Source organism: Oncorhynchus mykiss, chromosome 30, assembly GCF_013265735.2.
Source record: "Oncorhynchus mykiss isolate Arlee chromosome 30, USDA_OmykA_1.1, whole genome shotgun sequence".
NCBI classification, from domain to species: Eukaryota; Metazoa; Chordata; class Actinopteri; order Salmoniformes; family Salmonidae; genus Oncorhynchus; species Oncorhynchus mykiss.
The window spans coordinates 6799622-6821961 of NC_050570.1; the positions used below are offsets into that span (position 1 = coordinate 6799622).

General features: G+C 41.6%; 1 protein-coding gene across 1 annotated transcript; it reads right to left on the minus strand.

Annotated features, from left to right (window-relative positions):
• Positions 1 to 267: 267 nt before the first annotated feature.
• Positions 268 to 20592, minus strand: zgc:101540 (hsFATP2a_ACSVL_like domain-containing protein). The gene is made up of 10 exons (XM_036968926.1): positions 19989 to 20592; positions 15801 to 16010; positions 13984 to 14142; positions 13263 to 13387; positions 11112 to 11306; positions 10812 to 10902; positions 10011 to 10209; positions 9278 to 9375; positions 5641 to 5771; positions 268 to 930 (listed from the first exon to the last, which is right to left on the minus strand). The coding sequence occupies exons 1-10, from the start codon at positions 20464 to 20466 to the stop codon at positions 754 to 756; spliced, it is 1863 nt and encodes a 620-aa protein (XP_036824821.1). The 5' UTR covers positions 20467 to 20592; the 3' UTR covers positions 268 to 753.
• Between the last annotated feature and the right edge of the window lie 1748 nt (positions 20593 to 22340).

Genomic DNA, 22340 nt, shown 5'->3' on the forward strand with positions numbered 1-22340 from the left:
CCTAATATAATTAAACCAGTTTATAGTGCCCTAATATAATTAAACCGGTTTATAGTGCCCTAATATAATTAAACCGGTTTATAGTGCCCTAATATAATTAAACCAGTTTATAGTGCCCTAATATAATTAAACCGGTTTATAGTGCCCTAATATAATTAAACCAGTTTATAGTGTCCTAATATAATTAAACCGGTTTATAGCGCCCTAATATAATTAAACCGGTTTATAGTGTCGTCCACAATCTAGTATAGGAAGAAGACAAGGAAATTATTTGGGTTCATAGAAGTTTTATTAACTATTCAAAAAGTACAATCAATATACTATATCAAAATATCAAGTTTGTTTTCAAGCACCTTCAGATGCTAGTACCCTCTACAATATACTGTATAACTGTAAACAATATATCCTTTTAAACATGATCAGGTTTGTTACAAAAAATAATTCAAATCTATTCCCTGAGATTAGTAGACAAAGACAATGGGTTAGTCTACAGGATCATTATACCATATTATTCCCCCGTGTCATCTGTTAACAGCAGACCTTTTTGCTCCAAATACTATTGGAAATCATTTCAAATGCCGGGCGGGGTTTGCAGTTCTAGGATGATTCTATTGGTCCGTTAACCCAGGCAAGCACAATGCAAAGAGAAAACGTATATATGAAATAATCCAATAGTATTTGAAACCAGGTCTAAACATTAGACATTTAATAATTAATGCAGATTTTGTCCATTAATTAGCTACCGTGATTATTTTATAACTTAATTTCTCTGGTGTTTATGGAGGAGTATATCTCTTCGGTGAGCGGTACGTATGTTTTCTTAGCTGGATCTAGGAAGTACAGAGGATCTTGGACCACAGCTGGGTTGAAGCCCTCTTCCACCAACGTCACTTTCTTCATCTTAAATGTTCCCGTCATCTCGAAGGAGGTCTTAAGTGTTAGACATAAGAATACATTTAAGATTATTTTAAGAATATAAACTCAGCAAAAAAAAAAAACGGGACCTTTTTCAGGACCCTGTCTTTCAAAGATAATTAGTAAAAATCCAAATAACTTCACAGATCATTGTAAAGGGTGTAAACACTGTTTCCCATGCTTGCTCAATGAACCATAAACAATTAATGAACATGCACCTGTGGAACGGTCGTTAAGGCACAAACAGCTTACAGACGAGAGGCAATTAAGGTCACAGTTATGAAAACTTAGGACACTAAAGAGGCCTTTCTACTAACTCTGAAAAACACCAAAATAAAGATGCCCAAGATCCCTACTCATCTACGTGAACGTGCATTAGGCATGCTGCAAGGAGGCATGAGGACTACAGATGTGGCCAGGGCAATAAATTGTAATGTCTGTACTGTGAGACGCCTAAGACAGCGCTACAGGGGGACAGGACAGACAGCTGATCGTCCTCGCAGTGGCAGACCACGTGTAACAAAACCTGCACAGGATCGGTACATCCGAACATCACACCTGCGGGACAGGTACAGGATGGCAACAGCAACTGCCCAAGTTACACCAGGAATGCACAATCACTCCATCAGTGCTCAGACTGTCCGCCATAGGCTGAGCTGAGGGCTTGTAGGCCTGTTGTAAGGCAGGTTCTCACCAGACATCACTGGCAACAACGTTGCCTCTGGGCACCAACCCACCATCGCTGGATCAGACAGGACTGGCAAAAAGTGCTCTTTACTGACGAGTCGCTGTTTTGTCTCACCAGGGGTGATGGTCGGATTCACGTTTATCGTCGAAGAAATGGGAGTTACACAGAGGCCTGTACTCTGGAGCGGGATCGATTTGGAGGTGGAAGGTCCGTCATAGTCTGGGGCAGTGTGTCACAGCATCATCGGACTGAGCTTGTTGTCATTGCAAGCAATCTCAACACTGTATGTTACAGGGAAGACATCCTCCTCCCTCATGTGGTACCCTTCCTGCAGACTCATCCTGACATGACCCCCCAGCATGACAATGCCACCAGCCATACTGCTCATTCTGTCTGTGCCTGGATCTCAATCCCATTGAGCACGTCTGGGACCTATTGGATAGGGCTAGGGCCATTCCCCCCAGAAATATCTGGGAACATCTCACAGCAAGAGCTGGCAAATCTAGTACAGTCCATGAGGAGGAGATGCACTGCAGTACTAAATGCAGCTGGTGGCCACACCAGATACTGACTAACTTTTGATTTTGACCCCCCCCCCCCCCCCCCCACCCCCACCCTTTGTTCAGGGACACATTATTCCATGTCTGTGGAACTTGTTCAGTTTATGTCTGTTGTTGAATCTTGTTATGTTCATACACATATTTACACAAGTTTGCTGAAAATAAACGCAGATAGTGTGAGGACGTTTAAACACACACACAGAGTGTACAAACATTAAGTACATGTTCCTAATATTGAGTGTTTGAAGGTTCTCCCATCTCCACAGAGGAAGCTGGAGCTCTGGCAGAGGGAACATCGGGTTCCAGGTCACCTCCCTGACCAATGCCCTTCTCTCAGATTGCTCAGTTTGGCCGGGCAGCCAGCTCTAGGAAGTATTGATGGTTCCAAACTTATTACAAATACGTATCTCATTTCCACAAATATTCACACCCTTGAGTCAATGAATGTTAGAAGCATCTTTGGCAGAGGTGCTTCTAACAACTATTGACTCAAGTGTGAATATTTATGTAAATGGAGGTTTGGAACCACCAAGACTTTTCCTAGAGCTGGCCGCCCGGCCATTGGGGGAGGAGGGCCTTGGTCAGGGTGGTGTCCAATGCCCCAGAGTTCCTCTGTGGAGATGGGAGAACCTTTCAGTAGGACAAACATCTCTGCAGCACTCCAACAATCAGGTCTTTATGGTAGAGTCGCCAGATGGAAGCCACTCCTCAGTGAAAGGCACATGAAAGCCTGCTTTGCCAAAAGGTTTGCCAAAAGGTACAGTTGGAGTCATTAAAACTCGTTTTTAAAACACTCCACATATTTCTTGTTAACAAACTATAGTTTTGGCAAGTCGGTTAGGACATCTACTTTGTGCATGACACAAGTCATTTTTCCAACAATTGTTTACAGACAGATTTCACTTATAATTCACTGTATCACAATTCCAGTGGGTCAGAAGTTTACATACACTAAGTTGACTGTGCTTTTAAACAGCTTGGAAAATTCCAGAAAATGATGTCATGGCTTTAGAAGCTTCTGATAGGCTAATTGACATCATTTGAGTCAATTGAAGGTGTACCTGTGGATGTATTTCAAAGCCTACCTTCAAACTCAGTGCCTCTTTGCTTGACATCATGGGAAAATCATAAGAAATCAGCCAAGACCTCAGAAAATAAATTGTAGACCACAAGTCTGGTTCATCCTTGGGAGCAATTTCCAAGCGCCGGAAGGTACCACGTTCATCTGTACAAACAATATGGGACCACACAGCAGCCATACCGCTCAGGAAGGAGACGCGTTCTGTCTCCTAGAGATGAACGTACCTTGGTGTGAAAAGTGCAAATCAATCCCAGAACAACAGCAAAGGACCTTGTGAAAGATGCTGGAGGAAATGGGTACAAAAGTATCTATATCCACAGTAAAATGAGTCCTATATCCAATCAAATCAAATGTATTTATAAAGCCCTTCTTGCATCAGCTGATATCTCAAAGTGCTGTCCAGAAATCGACATAACCTGAAAGGCCGCTCATCAAGGAAGAAGCCACTGCCCCAAAACCGCCATTAAAAAAAAGCAAGACTACGGTTTGCAACTGCACATGGGGACAAAGATCGTACTTTTTGGAGAAATGTCCTCTGGTCTGATGAAACAAAAATAGAACTGTTTTGCCATAATGACCATCGTTATATTTGGAGGAAAAAGGGGGATGCTTGCAAGCTGAAGAACACCATCCCAACCGTGAAGCACAGGGGTGGCAGCATCATGTTGTGGGGTGCTTTGCTGCAGGAGGGACTGGTGCACTTCACAAAATAGATGGCATCATGAGGGAGGAGAATTATGTGGATATATTGAAGCAACATCAAGACATCAGTCAGAAAGTTTAAGCTTGGTCGCAAATAGGTCTTCCAAATGGACAATGACCCCAAGCATACTTCCAAAGTTGTGGCAAAATGGCTTAAGGACAACAAAGTCAAGGTATTGGAGTGGCCATCACAAAGCCCTGACCTCAATTCCATAGAAAAATTGTGGGCAGAACTGAAAAAGAGTATGCGAGCAAGAAGGCCTACAAACCTGACTCAGTTACACCAGCTCTGTCAGGAGGAATGGGCCAAAAGTTACCCAATTTATTGTGGGAAGCTTGTGGAAAGCTACCTGAAACGTTTGACCCAAATTAAACAATTTAAAGGCAATACTAATTGAGTGTATGTGAACTTCTGACCATCTGGGAATGCGATGAAAGAAATAAAAACTGAAATAAATCACTCTACTATTGTTCTGACATTTCACACTCCTAAATTAAAGTGGTGATCCTAACTGACCTAAGACAGGGAATATTTACTAGGATTAAAGGTCAGGAATTGTGAAAAACTGAGTTTAAATGTATTTGGCGAAAGGTTTATGTAAACTTCCGACTTAAAATGTACCTAAAGGACTCTCAGAGTATGAGAAACAAGATTCTCTGGTCTGATGAAACCGAGATTGAACTCTTTGGCCTGAATGCCGAGGAAACCTGGCACTATCCCTACAGTGAAGCATTGTGGTGGCAGCATCATGCTGTGGGGATGTTTTTCAGCATCAGGGACTGGGAGACTATTCAGGATCAAGGGAAAGATGAACGGAGGAAAGTACAGAGATCCTTGAAGAAGTCCTGAGCGCTCTGGAGCAGGTTCTCAGACTGGGGTGAAGTTTCACCTTCCAACAGGACAACGACCCTATACACACAGCCAAGACAACGCAGGAGTGGCTTCAGGACAAGTCTCTGAGCCAGAGCCCAGACTTGAACCTGATCGAACATCTCTGGAGAGACCTGAACATAGCTGTGCAGCGACGTTTCTCATCCAACCTGACAGAGCTTGAGAAGATCTGCAGAGAAGAATGGGAGAAACTCCCCAAATACAGGTGTGCCAAGCTTGTAGCGTCATACCCAAAAAGACACCAGGCTGTAATCGCTGCCAAAGGTGCTTCAACAAAGTACTGAGTAAAGGGTCTGAATACTTATGTAAATGGGATATTTCAGTTTTTTATGTTTAATAAATCTGCAAAACATTATTGATCAAAACCTGCTCCAGAGCACTCAGGACCTCATACTGGGGCGAACATTCTCTCAATTTCGAGTCTCATAGCCAACGGTCTGAATACTTAAATAAGGTATTGTTTTTTTTATTTTTTATACATTTGCAAAAATGTCTAAAACCTGCTTTGTCATAATGGGGCATTGTGTGTTGATTGATGATAAAAAAAATGTTTTATTTAATCCATTTTAGAATAAGGCTGTAACGTAACAAAATGTGGAAAAAGTGAAGGGGTCTGAATACTTTCCCGAATGCACTGTAAACAGTATACAAGTATATTTAAAGAGCTCAGTATACTTCAAGACAACAGATTTTTTTCAACTTGAACGACAGAGGTGTTAAAAGAGCATTTCAATAGTAAAATACCTTGACAGTTACACGGATTAAAATCATGATTAAAAAGAAATGTCGGGTAAAAGCTCACCTGTATTCTAATGAAACGCGGTCTTGCGTACGCAGGGAGGTAGCTGGCTACTTGGCTGAAGGTGCTAGCGCCGTCAAACTCTTTCCCTTCTTCCACCTTTACAGCAGCCATTCCAATCCTCCCCTCGTGACCTGGAGAGAGACAATACTCAGCCTACATTTTTTTTATTTATTTTTTTTACACCTTTATTTAACTAGGCAAGTCAGTTAAGAACAAATTCTTATTTTACAATGACGGCCTAACCCGGACGACGCTGGGCCAATTGTGCGCAGCCCTATGGTTCCTCCCAATCACGGCCGGTTGTGATACAGCCCCGGGATCGAACCATGGTCTGAAGTGACGCCTCTAGCACTGAGATGCAGCGCCTTAGACCGCTGCGCCGCTCGGAAGCCCACATACCAAATGCCACCCAATGTAGGGCACCCAGAGCCCTATAGGCCCTTGACAGAAGTAGTGCTCTCTACAGGGAATAGGGTGCATTTGGGACGCATATTCAGAGTCATGACAAGTCTATTGTATGTGTACGGATGTGAAGTCTGTTGTACGTGTAGTCTATTGTGTGTATGAATGAGTGGTCTATTGTATGTGTTGTATATTGTATGTGTAGTCTATTGTATGTGTATTGATGAGTAGTCTATTGTACGTGTAGTCTATTGTACGTGTAGTCTATTGTACGTGTAGTCTATTGTGCATGTATGGATGTGTAGTATCTTGCACGTGTATGGATGAGTAGTCTATTGTACGAGTGTACGGATGAGCAGCCTGTTGTACGAGTGTACGGATGAGCAGCCTGTTGTACGAGTGTACGGATGAGCAGCCTGTTGTACGAGTGTACGGATGAGCAGCCTGTTGTACGAATGTACGGATGAGCAGCCTGTTGTACGAGTGTACGGATGAGCAGCCTGTTGTACGAGTGTACGGATGAGCAGCCTGTTGTACGAGTGTACGGATGAGCAGCCTGTTGTACGAGTGTACGGATGAGCAGCCTGTTGTACGAGTGTACGGATGAGCAGCCTGTTGTACGAGTGTACGGATGAGCAGCCTGTTGTACGAGTGTACGGATGAGCAGCCTGTTGTACGAGTGTACGGATGAGCAGCCTGTTGTACGAGTGTACGGATGAGCAGCCTGTTGTACGAGTGTACGGATGAGCAGCCTGTTGTACGAGTGTACGGATGAGCAGTCGATTGTACGAGTGTACGGATGAGCAGCCTGTTGTACGAGTGTACGGATGAGCAGCCTGTTGTACGAGTGTACGGATGAGCAGCCTGTTGTACGAGTGTACGGATGAGCAGCCTGTTGTACGAGTGTACGGATGAGCAGCCTGTTGTACGAGTGTACGGATGAGCAGCCTGTTGTACGAGTGTACGGATGAGCAGCCTGTTGTACGAGTGTACGGATGAGCAGCCTGTTGTACGAGTGTACGGATGAGCAGCCTGTTGTACGAGTGTACGGATGAGCAGCCTGTTGTACGAGTGTACGGATGAGCAGCCTGTTGTACGAGTGTACGGATGAGCAGCCTGTTGTACGAGTGTACGGATGAGCAGCCTGTTGTACGAGTGTACGGATGAGCAGCCTGTTGTACGAGTGTACGGATGAGCAGCCTGTTGTACGAGTGTACGGATGAGCAGTCGATTGTACGAGTACGAATGAGCAGTTGATTTTATTTATTTTTGTAGTCTCCTACTAGCGAATAGCTAACTTATCTAAAGCCAAATCTACTGTTTAAATGAATACCTACCCAATAAACTAAAACGATTATAATTTAAAACGACTGTAAGCCCTATATTTGTTTGCCAGGATACACAATTTTTAAAATAACCTATAATACATGTTGTAAGTAACAACCTATAATATAACTAATAACCTATAGTACATGTTGTGAGTAATACCATATAGTACATGTTGTAACTAATACCATATAGTACATGTTGTAACTAATACCATATAGTACATGTTGTGAGTAATACCATATAGTACATGTTGTAACTAATACCATATAGTACATGTTGTGAGTAATACCATATAGTACATGTTGTAACTAATACCATATAGTACATGTTGTAACTAATACCATATAGTACATGTTGTGAGTAATACCATATAGTACATGTTGTGAGTAATACCATATAGTACATGTTGTGCGTAATACCATATAGTACATGTTGTGAGTAATACCATATAGTACATGTTGTGAGTAATACCATATAGTACATGTTGTGAGTAATACCATATAGTACATGTTGTAACTAATACCATATAGTACATGTTGTAACTAATACCATATAGTACATGTTGTAACTAATACCATATAGTACATGTTGTGAGTAATACCATATAGTACATGTTGTGAGTAATACCATATAGTACATGTTGTGAGTAATACCATATAGTACATGTTGTGAGTAATACCATATAGTACATGTTGTGAGTAATACCATATAGTACATGTTGTGAGTAATACCATATAGTACATGTTGTGAGTAATACCATATAGTACATGTTGTGAGTAATACCATATAGTACATGTTGTGCGTAATACCATATAGTACATGTTGTGAGTAATACCATATAGTACATGTTGTGAGTAATACCATGTAGTACATGTAAGTAATACCCTATAATACATGTTGTAACTAATAACCTATAGTACATGTAAGTAATACCCTATAATGCATGTTGTAACTAATAACCTATAGTACATGTAAGTAATACCCTATAATACATGTTGTAACTAATAACCTATAGTACATGTAAGTAATACCCTATAATACATGTTGTAAGTAATAACCCATTACACATATTGTAAGTAATGACCTGTAAATGTTGTATGTAATAATACATGTTGTAGGTAATAACCTACAATACATATCATAAGTGATAACCCATAATACATAATGTAATAACCCACAATAAATGTTGTAATAACCTATCATGTAGGTAATACCCTATAATAAATGGTGTAAGTAATAATCTATAATACATGTTGTAAGCAATAACCTATAATAATGTAAGTAATAACCTATAATAATGTAAGCAATAACCTATAATAATGTAAGCAATAACCTATAATAATGTAAGTAATAACCTATAATAATGTAAGTAATAACCTATAATAATGTAAGTAATAACCTATAATAATGTAAGTAATAATCTATAATACATGTTGTAAGTAATAGCCTATAATAATGTAAGTAATAACCTATAATAATGTAAGTAATACCCTATAATAATGTAAGCAATAACCTATAATGTAAGTAATAACCTAGAATAATGTAAGTAATACCCTATAATAATGTAAGCAATAACCTATAATGTAAGTAATACCCTATAATAATGTAAGTAATAGCCTATAATAATGTAAGTAATAACCTATAATAATGTAAGTAATACCCTATAATAATGTAAGTAATACCCTATAATAATGTAAGTAATAACCTATAATACATGCTGTCAGTAATAACCTATAATACATGCTGTAGGTAATACCCTATAATAATGTAAGTAATAACCTATAATAATGTAAGTAATAACATATAACAATGTAAGTAATAACCTATAATACATTATTACTTACAACATATAACCTATAACTTAGTAGCTAACAATCTAAATCTGACCATATAGATTAATATTTACCTTCAACTTTCACGCCATATACATTAGCCTCCTCGATGCAGTCCACCATTGTGAGGATATCTGCCACTTCGGTTGTAGCAACATTCTCGCCTTTCCACCTGAAATAACAAAAAACATTTCCATGTTGGTCAACCCCAAGAGATGTTTAGCAGCCCCAAGAGATGTTTAGCAGCCCCAAGAGATGTTTAGCAGCCCCAAGAGATGTTTGGCAGCCCCAAGAGATGTTTGGCAGCCCCAAGAGATGTTTGGCAGCCCCAAGAGATGTTTGGCAGCCCCAAGAGATGTTTGGCAGCCCCAAGAGATGTTTGGCAGCCCCAAGAGATGTTTAGCAGCCCCAAGAGATGTTGGGCAGCCCCAAGAGATGTTGGGCAGCCCCAAGAGATGTTGGGCAGCCCCAAGAGATGTTTGGCAGCCCCAAGAGATGTTTGGCAACCCCAAGATATGTTTGGCAACCCCAAGAGATGTTTGGCAGCCCCAAGAGATGTTTGGCAGCCCCAAGAGATGTTTGGCAGCCCCAAGAGATGTTTGGCAGCCCCAAGAGATGTTGGGCAGCCCCAAGAGATGTTTGGCAGCCCCAAGAGATGTGTAATTCGAACCCTGAGTGACATACTGTGTAGGGTTGGAAAATTCTGATACCTTTACCAAAATTCCCAGGTTTTCCAGATTATTTCCTTCAGATTTTCCAACTGGCATTTCTGGAAAACCTGGGAATTTTGTGAACCGTATTGCCTACCTGAAAGTGTCACCAACCCGATCCTGAAACTGAACAAAGTTTTGTTCATCGATCCTCAACAGGTCTCCAGTGTTGAAGTACAGGTCACCTTTCTGTAAAACGTCTCTCAGTCTCTTCTTCTCTGTCTGCTGGTCGTTACCAGCGTAACCAACGAAGGGAGATCTCCTGGTTATCTTTCCAACCAAAAGTCCAGCCTCACCTAAAAAAAAAATTTTAAAAAAGGAAGATGAGGATAATGATGCTGATGCTCCCAATATTTATTTTAAGAACTATGTATCAAGCGACTAAGGAGCACTGATCTGGGATCAGCCCCCCCGTAAATGTAAACGTACGCATTGTTATCTAAGAACTGACCATAAAGCAGCCCTATTGACTGATAAGAACCTGGGGCCGTGTGTGATTGCAAAGACGACATTGGGTCATACTTTAACCAATGTTGTTCTGTCAACAATATAAAACCGGACCCAATCCATGTCACACGGTGTCCAAAGCTAGACAGTTCACAGTTAGCGAGTAAATACAGAGGGTTGGTCAACTAGAAAATCTAAATTTAGTGAAGAAACTACGGCCCTGTACAGAAAGCAGTTGCAACATGATGCTGCTCCCAAATTCACCCGTCTCAACTTTGTACCGTCAACAATATGAAGCAATGACTTGGACCCAATCCATGTCACAGTCTGCCTTAAACTAAAGTAACTTTGATAGACATCAGATTACAAACAGAGTGTCCAAAGCTAGACAGTTCACAGATTTTATGTCAGTGGGGTAAAAGTCAACAGAAAATGTCTTTAAAAATGGTACCTTTCATTGCTTGGATACACAGACCCTTGGAGTTCCTAACAGGTTCCTCCTTCTCAATGTCAAATTTGATCAAAGTATAGGGGAACAGTCTCTGAAAGTGAAACACAATTACAAAAAAAAATATATATATATATATATATATATATATATATATATATATATATATATATATATATATATATAAAACAAAAATCTGTTGGGGCGGCACATCATTTACACATCAGGTAGTGATTTGAATCCATGTGTGATCTACGTGTGGTTATCCTGGTTTCATTGTGTTGAGGTCAGATCACTACCTACCCTGTGGAGAAAGTTGACTCGTCCAACCACTCCGATCTTGCTGGTGTAGTTGATGAAGCCGATGTTGCCCTCGGTGGCAGCGTACAGTTCCCTGACAGCTACGTCTCCAAAACGATTCAGAAACTCTCTCCAGATGTCTGAACGGACCCCGTTGCCGATGGCAATACGCACCTTATGATCCTTCTCGTTGTCTTTCTGAAAATAGAAACGGGACGGAGATGGATTTGTCTATTGAGTAGGATATCATTTCACACAGTCGGAGGTCAGAAAATAACAATTACAGGGTGGTGAAGTGTTTACAATATATTTTCTCCAATTAAAAGCAGTTAAATGTAACTTTGTTGGGTCATCTGACTTTTTTTTTAACAGACCGAAGGCAATAAGGTGGCTGTAACTTTAAAATAAAAACTATAGTCGTACACTATTATGCCGGAGTTACTACATATACTAAAAACGTGTAATTTAGCAGACACTCTTATTTTTTATTTTACCTTTATTTAACGAGGCAAGTCAGTTAAGAACAAATTATTTTGTACAATGACGGCCTACTCCGGCCGAACCCTAACTCGGACGACGCTGGGCCAATTGTCCGCCGCCCTGTGGGCCTCCATCACAGCCGGTTGTGATACAGCCTGGAATCGAACTAATGAGATGCAGTGCTTTAGACCGCTGTGCCACTCGGGAGCCCTACAGTAGTAGCTTTGATAGACATCGTATTATAAACACACACACACAGAGTGTCCAAAGCTAGACAGTTCACAGTTGGCAGGTACACTACCAGTCAAAAGTTTTAGAACTCCTCCTCATTCAAGGGTTTTTCTTTCTTTTACTATTTTATACATTGTAGAATAATAGTGAAGACATCAAAACCATGAAATAACACATATGGAATCATGTAGTAACCAAAAAAGTGTTAAACAAATCGAAATGTATTTTATATTTGAGATTCTTCAAATAGCCACCCTTTGCCTTGATGACAGCTTCGTACACGCTTGGCATTCTCTCAACCAGCTTCATCTGGAATGCTTTTCCAATAGTCTTGAAGGAGTTCCCACATATGCTGAAAAAATTTCAAATTTGGACTCCAGACCAAAGGACCAGTCTAATGTCCATTGCTCATGTTTCTTGGCCCAAGCAAGTCTCTTCTTCTTATTGGTGTCCTTTAGTAGTAGTTTATTTGCAGCAATTCGACCATGAAGGCCTGATTCACGCAGTCTCCTCTGAACAGTTGATGTTGAAATGTGTCTGTTACTTGAACTCTGAAGCAGTTATTTGGGCTGCAATTTCTGAGGCTGGTAACTTTAATGAACTTATCCTCTGCAGCAGAGGTAACTCTGGGTCTTCCTTTCCTGTAGCAGTTCTCATGAGAGCCAGTTTCATTATTGCGCTTGATGGTTTTTGCGACTGCACTTGAAGAAACTTTCAAAGTTATTGAAATGTTCCATATTGACTGATCTTCATGTCTTAAAGTAATGATGGACTGTCGTTTCTCTTTGCTTATTTGAGCTGTTCTTGCCATAATATGGACTTGGTATTTTGCCAAATAGGTCTATCTTCTGTATACCTTGTCACAACACAACTGATTGGCTCAAATGCATTAAGGAAATAAATTCCACAAATTAACTTTTGAGAAGGCACACCTGTTAATTGAAATGCATTCCAGGTGACAACCTTATGAAGCTGGTTGAGAGAATGCCAAGAGTGTGCAAAGCTGTCATCAAGTCAAAAGGTGGCTACTCTGAAGAATCTCAAATATAAAATATATTTTGATTTGTTTAACACTTTTTTGGTTACTACATGATTCCATATGTGTTATTTCATAGTTTCAATGTCTTCACTATCATTCTACAATGTAGAAAATAGTAGAAAAACCCTTGAATGAGTAGGTGTTCTAAAACCTTTGACCGGTAGAGTAAATCAATGGTCGGTCAACTAGAAAATCTAATTTAGTGAAGCAACTACGGCCCTGTACAGAAAGCAGTTGCAACATGATGCTGCTCCCGAATTCACCCCTTTCTCATTCTCACGTTGGGAAACATTTTCGTACTGGTCCCCAGTGGGGAATCGAACCCACAACCCTGGCATTGCAAGCGCCATACTCTACCAACTGAGCCACACAAGGATCGGTGTCCTAGACGAGGTGTCCTTTACCATGGGTGTGTTGCAGAGGTATCTCATGGTCTCTCCGATGTACTGCATCACCGTTACATGATGTTTCCTACAGTCCTCCCAGAACTGAGACGCTGAAAACTTTCTCCTCAGAACAACTGTTATGCCTGGTATAAAAGAGAGATGATGTAACAGATTGGGTATTTAATCATATATCCTGATTAACTTACACCATCTTGTTTAGGACATGTTTTAAAAGTAGACCAAAGTCCTCTTTTCACTGTGCAACACGAAACATGTCGAACTCCTATGTGGAATGTATGAGTGTGAAAACTACTAATGTGTCTAATGGCTTCGTTCATCATGCAATACACTCTGCTCTGATTGGCTTTGTTCATCATGCGATACACTCTGCTCTGATTGGCTTCTTCATCATGCAATACACTCTGCTCTGATTGGCTTCGTTCATCATGCAATACACTCTGCTCTGATTGGCTTCGTTCATCATGCGATACACTCTGCTCTGATTGGCTTCGTTCATCATGCAATACACTCTGCTCTGATTGGCTTCGTTCATCATGCAATACACTGCTCTGATTGGCTTCGTTCATCATGCAATACACTCTGCTCTGATATGTATAGAGTATGACTCAATTCTGTATGGTTTATTTGAATAGGGGGCAGATACAAACACATTGACACGTTAAATAAACAAATCTGACAACTCATTCCTAGCATTTCAAAATAAGAGTCATAACGTTACCCCTCTCGATGGCCCCAGCGAGTCCGATGAGGAAGCCTGCGCTGTGATAGAGAGGCAGGTTGATATAGAACACATCCTCGGACGTCACGCCTGAGAGGGCTTGGATAAAGGACGCAGTCCACACCCTCTCCTGGGTCACCAGAGCTGCTTTAGGTAGACCTACAGTCAGATAGGACAGTGGGTTATCTGACTGTAGGTCTACCTATTGTCTACAGATAACCCACTGTCCTATCTATAGACAATAGGTAGACCTACAGTCAGATAACCCACTGTCCTATCTATAGACAATAGGTAGACCTACAGCCAGATAGGACATTGGGTTATCTATAGACAATAGGTAGACCTACAGTCAGATAGGACAGTGGGTCATCTATAGACAATAGATAGACCTACAGTCAGATAGGACAGTGGGTTATCTATAGACAATAGGTAGACCTACAGGGCAGTCAGATAGGACAGTGGGTTATCTATAAACAGTGGGTTATCTATAGACAGTGGGTTATCTATGGACAGTGGGTTATCTATAGACAATAGACACAGTGGATTGAATGACATATTCATGACAAATCCTACCCCCAGGAAACAATTCAATAGGTATAAGCAACAACAACAACAAAAATTATTTCAGATTTACATGAAGTGCCTACATCCAAATTCATCCATTAGGGGACTAGGAGCCCTTTCCAGAAACCATCCACAGCTTCTTCCTGCCCTAGTCCCAGGGCTGGAAGGAGTGGTAGCAGTGGTTCCTGAGGTGTAGTGGAGGACTGAGGTGTAGAAGAGGACTGAGGTGTAGAGGAGGACTGAGGTTCTTACCAGTGGTTCCTGAGGTGTAGTGGAGGACTGAGGTGTAGAAGAGGACTGAGGTGTAGAGGAGGACTGAGGTTCTTACCAGTGGTTCCTGAAGTGTAGAGGAGGACTGAGGTTCTTACCAGTGGGTCCTGAGGTGTAGAAGTGGACTGAGGTGTAGAAGAGGACTGAGGTGTAGAGGAGGACTGAGGTGTAGAGGAGGACTGAGGTGTAGAGGAGGACTGAGGTGTAGAAGAGGACTGAGGTGTAGAAGAGGACTGAGGTGTAGAAGAGGACTGAGGTGTAGAAGAGGACTGAGGTGTAGAAGAGGACTGAGGTGTAGAAGAGGACTGAGGTGTAGAAGAGGACTGAGGTGTAGAGGAGGACTGAGGTGTAGAGGAGGACTGAGGTGTAGAGGAGGACTGAGGTGTAGTGGAGGACTGAGGTGTAGTGGAGGACTGTGGTTCTTACCAGTAGGTCCTGAGGTGTAGAGGAGGACTGAGGTTCTTACCAGCGGTCCCTGAGGTGTAGAGGAGGACTGAGGTTCTTACCAGTGGTCCCTGAGGTGTAGTGGAGGACTGGGGTTCTTACCAGTGGGTCCTGAGGTGTAGGAGGAGGACTGGGGTTCTTACCAGTGGTTCCTGAGGTGTAGTGGAGGACTGGGGTTCTTACCAGTGGGTCCTGAGGTGTAGTGGAGGACTGAGGTGTAGAGGAGGACTGAGGTTCTTACCAGTGGTTCCTGAGGTGTAGAGGAGGACTGAGGTTCTTACCAGTGGTTCCTGAGGTGTAGAGGAGGACTGAGGTTCTTACCAGTGGTTCCTGAGGTGTAGAGGAGGACTGAGGTTCTTACCAGTGGTTCCTGAGGTGTAGAGGAGGACTGAGGTTCTTACCAGTGGTTCCTGAGGTGTAGAGGAGGACTGAGGTTCTTACCAGTGGTTCCTGAGGTGTAGTGGAGGACCGGGGTGTAAAGGAGGACCATGGTTCTTACCAGTGGTTCCTGAGGTGTAGAGGAGGACTGAGGTTCTTACCAGTGGTTCCTGAGGTGTAGATGTAGAGCGCAGGGCTCTTGCTGGTGATGTTGGCCCTGAGGTCAGCTGACAGGGGAGTGTCTGAGGCCTGGGTGATATGTTCTGAGAGGGGGTTGATGCCTTCTACACTGCACTCCTCTGACAAGAGGTACACAGAGATACCCTGCTGTTTTAGTGTAGGGAGAACCTCCTCCACTGCCTCTTTCAGCTCTGTAGGATACAGGGAAGGAGAGAGGGAGAGAGACAGACAGGGAGAGACAGACAGAGGGAGACACACATGTAGAGAGAGACAGACAGGGAGAGACAGACAGAGGGATACACACGTAGAGAGAGACACACATGTAGAGACAGACAGGCAGGGAGAGACAGACAGAGGGAGACACACATGTAGAGAGAGACAGAGAGAGAGAGACAGGCAGGGAGAGACAGACAGAGGGAGACACATATGTAGAGAGAGATAGAGAGAGAGAGAGACAGGCAGGCGATGTTACTCTCGACTCCTTAGACCAGGTTCCCCACCTGGTGCCCTGGAGGTGATTTTATTTGGCCCCCCAAGTTTTCTGAGATGTTTTTTTTTTGGACATAAAATACTAAAAATACCAGCAAATCAGCTTCAAGTGATTTTAATTTTTGGAAATCTGTTGCAATATATTTCCTTTGATAATAGAGAGATAAATATGATCAGATGTAAGCAAGGTTTGAAATAATGTTTTAGTCAAATATATATTTGGGCTTCTTCCAGTCAACTTGCAGTCTACAAATTATTAGTAATTATGTTCAGGTCCTCCATTGAGAAATGCCTGGGGTTTCTACACTACATACCAGAACATTCTATGTCTTGCTGTCAGCCCCTCAGAAGATCAACCTTGAGCAACGTGCCAAATGAGGGCTTATGTTACATTCCTAGTAGAATACATTGCTTATAAAATACAGTATTAAACATTCCAATAGAATACATTCCTTATACATTCCTAATAGACTGGCCAAACCTAGGCATGCATAGCTCACCGCATGATCCTCAAACCAAAGACTGGCCAAACATGTGTTTCTAAAGGTGAATTCATTATTATGTCATTTTAAGTCATTCTTTAAAAAATAAAAAAAATTATACAGCCTAAATTTGAAATGTATAGGCATGTTGTTGTGCTGTTGAAATCCTGAGCGCTCCTGCCAGACTGTAGCGTGTCTCAAATGCTTCACAATTTATTTCTTAAAATAATAATAATAATAATAATAATAATAATAACAACAATAATAACAATGATAATAATTATAATAATAACGTAATAACAATGATAATAATTATAATAATAATAATATTATTAACAACAATAACGATAATATACTAATAACATCAACAATATAACCCAAATAATGTGTTTTCGTTCCTTCTTCCTAGGCTACCTGGCTTGCTTCTGACTGATTTAGAGTTAGTGAGCTGTTTAATAGCCTGTTGAAATGTTTAACATCAATTGATAGTGACAGAATCACACATTACTTCCCACGCAGTACATGTTTTGTGTCCTCCGCTATGGGTTGTAGCGCAGCCCTGTCATAGACACAAACCTAAGATATCAGAGTCACGTCTTTCCATTTTATAGCTAGTTTCTAGTCCTGGTTTTAACTTAACATACCAAGCCCTTCACTCACTGACACCGGGACATTTAAGGAGTACATGGTGACTGAAGGAATTGGCTGAAAAATATATGGATAGAGACTATAATTTTGTCTGTCAAACAAATAGGCCTCGGTCTTATTGCTTGAATATGAAGAAATTGGTTCCAACACAAAACTACTTGTTGTTAGTAGCTTAAAGTCAAATTAAGACTTTTCATCTTTAGGACTCCTAGATTTAGCCAACTTTCAGCACCCATGCGCTGTCCATCTCCTCCTCTACCGCTTCATAATACGGTCAATTATATCCGTGCTAATTCTATGTACATATTTCCAAATTAAATCCAATTACTTGGAATAATGTTGACTGCAAACTGGTTCATGTTAACATATTTAGCAAAGATGGGATGGGTCTACATTTTGTCATTTCGTTTCTGTAAGCCGTTTAACAAACTATAGCGGACAAACGTTGGAGTTGATTCCAATGCAATACATAAAATACACAACTTGAAACAACCACATATTTAGTCACGGAACACGTTCTGATTGGCCAGTGCGGGACCAAGCCACGACACAGGCACAACCCAGCCCTTTCACGCCACAGCCAGCACTGCTCCGGATAAAAATAAAAATAAAATGTATTTAACTAGGCAAGTCAGTTAAGAACAAATTCTTATTTACAATGACGCCTACCCCGGCCAAAACCGGGCGACGCTGGGCCAATTGTGCGCCGCCCTATGGGACTCCCAAAAACGTTCGGATGTGATACAGCCTGGAATCAAAACAGGGGCTGTAGTGACGCCTCTTGCACTGAGATGCAGTGCATTTAGACCACTGCGCCACTCGGGAGCCCCAGTGAAAAGATAAAAAAGCATTAGGCACACCCCCAAACCTATAGCCAGCGTTTAGATTTACCATTGTGCTAAGTGTGTTAATCAATTACAAATTACATGATTCTCCCCCTGCACGAAATGTTAAAATACTAAACCCTCCCAACTAACTGAAATTGAAAAATGACGACCCTCCCCCATTTTCCTCTGGGTAAAAAAAAATGTGTACATTTTGACCACTCCCTAACTAAAAGTCGGGCAAATAGTCTACACGCCAATTGCCTTTGAGAACGGGCAGAAAAGTTTACTTCAACATGTGGGAGGCAAAAAATACAATATCGGAGTTTAATTCAATAAGGGAAATGCTGAGAAATGGAGAGTTGATTTGGTTAACGGGTAAAAGAAGAAGATAGCAGTACCTGCTATGGTATGTGTGAAGATTGTGAGGCACTATACAAATTCGACAGTCACGAGATGGGTTTGTTCAAGTGAACTGTAGCCTACTGTTCAGATGGGTTAAATGGAATCGGACATCTTGGACACTTCCTGAATGTCTGTAACCTCTCACATAGCCTTAATATGAACTCCTGCAGAATTAAACATTTATTGCAGTAAAATTATACATCAAACGTAATAAATGTTTACTCGGGAACAGGAGTGGGGAAATCTGATTTATTTCAGCATCTGGAGAATATAAACGCTCAGATACTGTATGTAGTAGAGGTGCGATCTTTCAAAGCAGTATTTTAAACCACATAAAATATACATCCAAGCCGAACTGAAAATGTATCAGAAACATGTTGGGTCGTTTTTTCAAAGCTTTATATTTCCTTACAACCGGTCAAATGTATGTCACTTTGAAAAATCTCCCCAGTCCCGAAACTCCGCGAAAGTTGACAGAACATTTTACCGATGTCAGTTAGATTACAGCTTTCCTTCTATTAATCTGGTGAGCAAGGGTTTATTTAATCTATGGCAACATACTGTACAATGACAGAATAGAAGTTGACTAACAAATAGCCTAAACAAATGTCGGAAATTACAAACAGAAACATATATAGTCAGACAGAAAGAAAAAAAATCATGCACAACTTGCAAAAAAAATAAATCGCTCGCCTAAAGCACATTTTCTATATTAGTGGTTAAAAGCCTCAGATTTTCACTTTATCTCATTTAGTCAGGCGGTTGTGGATGGGTTATTAGCTACCGCTACTGCGAGCGGTTGTGGGTGAACAAGCAGCTGACCCGGGCACTACTATGGCGAACACATTTCTGATTTCAAGTAGTTTACAGTGAGAGTCGGTCTTACTAATGGAACACACTAGTATAATGATTGCCGTTTAGGGTTTTTGAAATATATACCGTAGGCCTACCCCTAGACTAGTTAGTGCCTAGTAGTCTAGAAACACATGCACCCCAACTTTAAGGGTTTCACTAGTTACCTCAGCCCTAAAGTCAAAATTGGCTATATGTTTTTTTGGTCTTAATTGAAGGTTAGTCATAAGGTTAAGTGTGGTAAGGTTAGGTTTCAAATCATATTTTTAATAAGAGAAATTGTAGGAATATGCGGAGTTTAGCCATAATTATGGCTTTGTGGCCGTGGTTACTAGTGACAAACCGACCCTATCCTTTACCTACGCGTGTGTCGTGAACAACATTAGCGTGAGCAAACAGTGGAATTAGTAGGGTCGCCTTCAAAATAAAAGTCCTACATTGAAACTGATGAACATAGTGGAATCCTTACCTGCCGCCGCGATGATCACTTTGGCCCCACAGCATGAGAAACAGTGTAGCAGAGATTTTGACCGTATGTTGAAGTTTAGCAGAGCGGTTGCACAGCCCAGTTTGGCCAGGCCCAGCCAAATCCACGCGTAAGAGGGTTCGTTCCCCATAAAGAGAGCTACCGTGTCCCCCTCTTTTAGATTAGCGTGAGTCTTCAATGCTCTGGCAACCTTGTTACTCTGCTTATCCACCTCGATGTAAGAATGGGATGTCCCCTCAAAATGCATAAACGTTTTATTCGGTTGTTTCTTCACCGTGTCCAAAAAGCAGTCCAAAATGCTATAGAAAGGATTTTTCTTTTTGTATTTTTGCAGCCTGATTCCAAGTTTGATTGCTCTGAAGATATATAAACAGTCTTGGCCAAAGTATGGATCGAATAACGTTTTCAGAAGAAAGGGCAAAACAGCCAATCCGGCTATGATCGTAAGCCAAATGTACATCTTGAAGCTGCGGGTTACAGACGCCTGTGCCGCTGAGAATTAGAAGGTTGTAGGACTACCTCCAAAAAACGGAACGTTATAAAGTAACAAATGGGTGGCAAAGTTCAATCCGAAATCCCGACCTCGCATAACAAGCAGCCCCTAGTGCAGTGGGCGGTGTACATGTTCTCCCTAATTCCTCCCCCTGTGGGTTGCCAGATTGAGTTTATTGAACATTTAACTGATATTTCACATGAAAAAAAAGATCTCTGATATGATCATGAATTATGTACATATGGCTCAAATTAAAATAAACAGTTGATAATCGTCTGTTACTGGCAAGCAGCTGGAAATACCATTTACAAACGTCATTCAATACAGAAAGAATATGGCAACCAATGCCCTGCAACAACCTTTGAGCGAGCCTAGTGGGCGGGCACATCACCCAACCAGTAGTTCGGCACTGATTGGATAAAACTTATGAAAGACCCTTGTGAAAAGAACGCTGGAGTTGTGAGCTAATATTCATTGTGCCATGTGTACAGATGTTGTTGTAGACAGTAAAGTAGCCTAGTAGAGCCTGATTCAGTAGACAGTAGAGGTACATAGTAGAGCCTGATTCAGTAGACAGTAGAGGAACATAGTAGAGCCTGATTCAGCAGATAGTAGAGTAGCATAGTAGAGCCTGATTCAGTAGAGTAGCATAGTAGAACCTGATTCAGTAGACAGTATAGGAACATAGTAGAGCCTGATTCAGTAGACAGTAAAATAGCCTAGTAAAGCCTGATTCAGCAGATAGTAGAGTAGCATAGTAGAGCCTGATTCAATATAGTAGCATAGTAGAACCTGATTCAGTAGATAGAGCCTGATTCAGCAGATAGTAGAGTAGCATAGTAGAGCCTGATTCAGACAGTATATTAACATAGTAGAGCCCGATTCAGTACATAGTAGAGCCTGATTCAGTAGAGTAGCATAGTAGAGCCTGATTCAGTAGACAGTAGAGGAACATAGTAGAGCCTGATTCAGTAGACAGTATATTAACATAGTAGAGCCCGATTCAGTACATAGTAGAGCCTGATTCAGTAGAGTAGCATAGTAGAGCCTGATTCAGTAGACAGTAGAGGAACATAGTAGAGCCTGATTCAGTAGACAGTAGAGGAACATAGTAGAGCCTTATTCAGTAGACAGTAGAGGAACATAGTAGAGCCTGATTCAGTAGAGGAATATAGTAGAGCTTGATTCAGTAGACAGTAGAGCAGCATAGTAGATCCTGATTCAGTAGACAGTAGAGCAGCATAGTAGATCCTGATTCAGTAGACAGTAGAGGAACATAGTATTCAACATTCAATCAATCCCTATACCAGTCTGCTGTTCCCACATGCTTCAAGAAGGCCACCATTGTTCCTGTTCCCAAGAAAGCTAAGGTAACTGAGCTAAACGACTACCGCCCCGTAGCACTCACTTCCGTCATCATGAAGTGCTTTGAGAGACTAGTCAAGGACCATATCACCTCCACCCTACCTGACACCCTAGACCCACTCCAATTTGCTTACCGCCCAAATAGGTCCACAGACGATGCAATCTCAACCACACTGCACACCGCCCTAACCCATCTGGACAAGAGGAATACCTATGTGAGAATGCTGTTCATTGACTACAGCTCGGCATTCAACACCTTAGTACCCTCCAAGCTCGTCATCAAGCTCGAGACCCTGGGTCTCGACCCCGCCCTGTGCAACTGGGTACTGGACTTCCTGACGGGCCGCCCCCAGGTGGTGAGAGTAGGCAACAACATCTCCTCCCCGCTGATCCTCAACACTGGGGCCCCACAAGGGTGCGTTCTGAGCCCTCTCCTGTACTCCCTGTTCACCCACGACTGCGTGGCCACGCATGCC

What these genes read in the sequence shown, in the direction of transcription:
- zgc:101540 (XM_036968926.1), bottom strand. Translation starts at nt 20,466, where the DNA reads ATGTACATTTGGCTTACGATCATAGCCGGATTGGCTGTTTTGCCCTTT. An exon ending in CTACACCTCAGGAACCACTG is followed by an intron (nt 14,143 to 15,800) that starts GTAAGAACCTCA and finishes ATCTGACTGTAG; the next exon opens with GTCTACCTAAAGCAGCTCTG. An exon ending in ATATGGCGTGAAAGTTGAAG is followed by an intron (nt 5,772 to 9,277) that starts GTAAATATTAAT and finishes GTCTCTCTCCAG; the next exon opens with GTCACGAGGGGAGGATTGGA.